At 36.2% G+C, this 5,455-nt stretch overlaps 1 protein-coding gene across 1 annotated transcript; it reads right to left on the bottom strand.

The window, feature by feature from the left end:
• Positions 1-999: 999 nt before the first annotated feature.
• On the bottom strand, positions 1,000-5,197 carry LOC123661036 (nucleic acid dioxygenase ALKBH1). Its single transcript, XM_045596049.1, has 4 exons — positions 4,980-5,197; positions 3,614-3,940; positions 3,138-3,331; positions 1,000-1,505 (listed from the first exon to the last, which is right to left on the bottom strand). Exons 1-4 carry the CDS (start codon positions 5,100-5,102, stop codon positions 1,148-1,150), a joined length of 1,002 nt encoding a protein of 333 aa, XP_045452005.1. The 5' UTR covers positions 5,103-5,197; the 3' UTR covers positions 1,000-1,147.
• Positions 5,198-5,455: the final 258 nt, after the last annotated feature.

Genomic DNA, 5,455 nt, shown 5'->3' with positions numbered 1-5,455 from the left:
TTATTCTACTCTATGTTGGCGGATATTCCGATATTGATAATCGACAGTTATTGTCATATTAACCACCTTAAGCAAAACCTTAACAAGTTACAAGCCTTAACTTTTCTTCCTAATTCGACCTGTAGTAATAGTGATATAATCAATTGAATATCAAACCTTTTGACTATGTATCTAATTTGCTTTAAGATAAATAATTCTATCAATATTTCTTTTCATTGATATATAGAATGTTCGACTCCTAACTACGTTCCTTCAATTGGGGGATTCTGTCGATATTTTAGATTACTTTCCACGTGAAAAAAATCCGTCCTTTTTTAAATTTTACTTTGTCTTAATATACGAGCTACTCTGGCAACCTAATTCTGCATAACCGTCCAATACTATTTTTGTCAGCCCTAAAACGTCTATAAAGTAAAATACTAATACTTACTGACGCATAAAACTAAAGGACAACAAAACAGTAACAAGCAATTTCTCATACAATCGAACCAAGAAAAATACTGGATCTTGATTAATATACCAAATAATAATTGGTAGATATTTAAATTTGCTGTGTGGCTATGGCAGTAAAGAATATAGCCACCCCCTCTTCCCGTGGGTGTCCTAAGAGGCGACTAAGGCATAACTCAGTTCCACTACCACCTTGGAACTTATAAAGCCGACCGATGGCGGGATAACCATCCAACTGCTGGCTTTGAAATACACAGGCCGAAGACGGGCAATAGCGTCTTCGGTGCGACAAAGCCAGCCCTGTGGTCACCAACCCGCCTGCCCAGCGTGGTGACTATGGGAAATATACATGAGTTCACGCAATTTTTGGCGCGAACTTGTGGAGGCTATGTCCAGTAGTCGACTGTGATAGGCTGACGTGATTTAAATTTGTGTTTTAAATAGACCAAATCTTCAAGTAGAAGATTTCAAGTAGAATTTTTTTTTAAAGTTTCTAGCTTTATTATTAGCACTTATCCGAGACATTTGAAAAAATAAAAATGTTATTGCTTCAAGATTAAATAATTTATTGCAATTAGTATAATACATTATATACTTTTTCAGTCATTACCTCATTCATGGAAGAAGTATTTTATTTCTTAATTAACTTTAAATAAAAAAGTTAGTATAAATAATTGTATATATTACAAAATAATTTTTAATCATCTAAGGTCTTCCGATTCTCCATTAACACCTGTCTAACATTTACATTTATTCTCGATTCTTGAACATAACTACCAAAACAGGTCCATTCATTATCCACATTTCTATTCATTTCTGTCACTATTTTTTTTATATTTATGTATTTAGTTTTAACATCATCACAAGTAATTATTTTCGATTCCTCATGGTTATTCCAAGGCTGATTTAATGCTGGTAATATTTTAGGCACTGCGTGATAACAAAGCCTAGCTTCTTTTGACATAACGAGAATATCACCGCTGTTTAGAAGTATTGCAGATGGTTCATAGGACTTTTCGTGACCACCAATCAGGAAAATTGCAGACTGACCGAAACTGAAACATTTGTGAAATCTCTTTATTATAATCTCAAGACCAATTTTTGGCATTAAATAAAAGTTGTGATAAAAAATTCTAAATCTAAATTTAATTCAGTATTATCTATTAAATGTAAAAACAATAATTTAAAAAACTTTTTCTGTTTAAATGTTTCATTTAGGTTTAATGTCAAATATAATGTTAATGTGTATATGATATATATGATACTTAGTTATATTTGCTGTGTGTGGCTACGGCACTATAGAATTTAGCCACCCCCTCTCATTCAAGCAAAGTTTCAATACAACCATGGAACTAGCGAAGCCGACCGATGGCGGGACAGCCATCCTACAGCTGGCTTTTTAAATGCACAGACCGAGGACGGGTAGCAGGGTCTTCGGTGCGACAAAGTCAACCCTGCGGTAACCAACCCGCCTGACCAGCGTGGCAAAAACCCCTATGAGTTCGCGTCGAAAGCTTCGGCCCTCAGTTCCCGGCAGCTCCACTATTCCCAGCTACGGCAGCGGCCTCGGTAACGATGGGGTAGAGGGTGCTAAGAATCACCGGGTTACGGGAGGCTGTGCTGGCGGTAAGTGGAGTATACTGCAATTGGCTGCATTTAGCCTAAACGAGTCCCCCCCACGTGTCGATCTCTGTATAAACTTGGACAAAACGAAAGTTATGTTTTACAACCAAGTCATACCGAGACCGGTATCGGTAGATGGTACCTTTCTCGAAGTTGTTCAGGATTATATTTACCTAGGCCATACTATCCAACTAGGCCGCAACAACTTCGAGAAAGAGGCTGATAGGATTCGGTTGGGCCGGGCAGCGTTTGACAGGCTTCGTCGAGTCTTCACTTCGAAGATTCCGCAATGCTTGACAACAAAAGTCTTCGAAGATTCCGCAATGCTTGAAAACAAATGTCTTCGAAGATTCCGCAATGCTTGAAGACAAAAGTCTTCGAAGATTCCGCAATGCTTGAAGACAAAAGTCTTCGAGCAATGCGTCCTGCCTGTGTTAATATACGGAGCCGAGGCGTGGACACTGACGAAGAGACTGATCCACAAGTTTAAAGTCGCTCAATGTGCAATGGAACGGGCTATGCTTGGGGTTTCTCTCAAAGATAGGATTGGAAATGAGACTATCCACGAAAGAACGAAAGTAACTGACATAGTCCACAGAATTAGCAAGTTGAAGTGGCAGTGGGCTGGTCATCTGTGTCGCAGGACCGATGGCCGTTGGAGCAGACAGGTCCCGGAGTAGAGACCACCTCTTGGCAAACACAGTGTGGGACGTCCTCCGGCCCATGGGACCGACGATCTACATAAGATTGCCGGTGTAGGCTGGATGAGGATTGCGGAAAACCAGGATGTCTGGCACGAACTTGGGGAAACCTATGTTCAGCAATGGACTGCAATAGGCTGAACTGAACTGAACTATTTATATTTATTATAAAAAATATAGACATCCACATATTGGTGAAGAGTTCAAAGCAACTGACTGTTGCAATAATGTTTAGTGTTTGATCCACACTCAACAAATTTTCATATAATTCGTACAGATGTTTGTCTTATTCAAGGCTCTTGTATTTATGTCATGTGCATATATCAGACATATATGAGGACTTCATCTGTATTATTATTTTACCTGAATGAAAACAATGGTGCTTCTAAATTCACTTCTGAATGGTCAGTATGAGCCGAAAGTGTGGAACCCATGTGATAGTAATTAACAATAGCAGCTTCTGCATTAAAATTTACGTAGCCTAAGTATTGTGCTACAACGTCACATAATTCTGCTAATTCCAGAGGAAATACATCTCTATTTTCTTCACTGTACACCTGAAATTCAGTTTTTTCATTAGATATTTTTTCTATAAAGTGTCATGCTGTAATAAATAAAAGAATGAAAGCAGTAACAATAAATGACTCGTATTAAACTTAGTCTATGTAACTATAGTTAGTTACGCCAACACATCATCAATTCATATTATATTGTGGTGGCAAATCATATTATATTGAATTTTCTAAAATGTTTACAATGGTTACATAGATTGTATTTGATTATTTTTACAATAAGACGTTATTAACTACTAATTATTAATAATCATATTAACATTTTACTTTTGTGTCCCAATTGTGATGATACCCTAATGTTGTCCATCTCAATTTTTTCTGCAGTTTTCTGTCCCATTGTTCACCTTTGCATAATTCACTCCACCAGTCTTCAATATTTCTTTCTATATCAATATTTGTTTTATTAGGCTTCTTGGGATATTCCTCCAAACATTTTCTGATCCAAAATCTTTGTCCTAAACTTGTAAATGGATTAAGAATCAAAAATAAACCTGGGTGTTTCTTAAATGTATAAGTCTTCCAATTTGTAAAATCTTTTAAGCCTAATAACTTAGTTCTTGGATCATTTTCAATAATATTGGAAATATTGTTAACCTAAAAGTTAAGTTAAAGGGTTATTTAGAATCATTATTTTATCAATCAGAGCTAAGCAAAGGCATCTTTTCTTTATAGTAAGATATTACGAATTATTCCAACATGGGTTGGTGGATAAATTCCCTACAATGAGTAATAATTACTATCAGTTGTCTATGATAACAACTTCGAATGAAAAGTTTACATGCTCTCCGAGGCATAGTTGGGAAACACACAAGGACGCAATTGCGTTAAATTGTGTAATATTTAAACTATATAGATAATAATAAATTTAGGGGTAAAGCTTTAGATTAGGTAAAACCGAATTTCGGGACCGTGGGGGGAAGGGGGGGGAGAGGGTGGGGAACGCTACCCCTGGTACCTCTGTCACACCTCAGAACCCCATGGTTATGGAGATATCCATGGTTAAAGTTTTGAGGTTAGAAGAAGAATTTCAAAAGTTAGAGGAACGCTTGGCTCCGGCGCTGCGGGAAGTGCCTCCCTCTGCGTCTCCGCGACACAAAAAAAACACTCAAGGGGTAGGACAGACCAAGACCACGTGGACAGTGGGGTGCTTCGATTCGGTTTTGGGTATTTTTCGAATTTCTAAACCTATATTCTAGCACGCAATGTTACTAATTTTATTAGAATATTATGTCTGACGCATTATTTTGTTTAAAAGTGTCGATTTGTCACACAATGCAAACAGTACGAACTCAAAGGTATTATAATAGCTTTAAATTCTTCTTCTAACCTCAAAACTTTAACCATGTATATCTCCATAACCATGGGGTTTTGAGGTGTGACAGTGTTACCTTGTATAGATTCCCCTACACCCTCCACCCTCCACACCCAAAAACCCCATAATTCGGTTTTTCTAATTCGGTTTTACCTAGTCTAGGTCTTAGCTAAATTTAGGTATAATTAAAAGTTTATGAAAATGTAATTACAATAAAGTTTACGAATGTGACACAATAAAAATAAAAACAACAAGCGCATTAAATATCAATATAACAATTGCAGGTACTGATGATAACAGAAAAATTAATACTGTTTTTACCTCAATAGTATCATTTTGTATTTTTATAACCTCTTCAAGAGATGGCTTTGGTTTATTTGACTTATAATATTTAAATCGTATCATAAAGTTATCTTCAACTTTTGTTTCTAATACTCTTTTCATATTTACAAAAATGTACAGAAATACTAAAAAATAAATTATTTCCTCATTATTATAACATTTGGTAAGATAAACAATTTAACAATCTGATAAAAATAGAAAATAAATACAAAATTGACAATTTGTCAAGTTGTTTTAAAATTTATCCCCAATAGGGAAAGGCAAAGGACTATAATCCATACAGCCTAGTCTGAATTTGTAAGTTTCGTTCTGATATATCAAAAGGCCGGAGCCAAGTCTGAAGTAACTTTATTGTTCTTCTGATTCGATGACTGGTAGAGTAAGGCCGAAACCAAGTCTGAAATTTCATATTTTCGTCTACTCTTCTTTGTCTATAAGTGATAGGCGAGGTCGAA

This window comes from Melitaea cinxia, chromosome 16 (genome assembly GCF_905220565.1).
Source record: "Melitaea cinxia chromosome 16, ilMelCinx1.1, whole genome shotgun sequence".
NCBI classification, from domain to species: Eukaryota; Metazoa; Arthropoda; class Insecta; order Lepidoptera; family Nymphalidae; genus Melitaea; species Melitaea cinxia.
The sequence above is the reverse complement of the archived record's forward strand: the minus strand, read 5'-3'. Positions and strand labels throughout refer to the sequence as shown.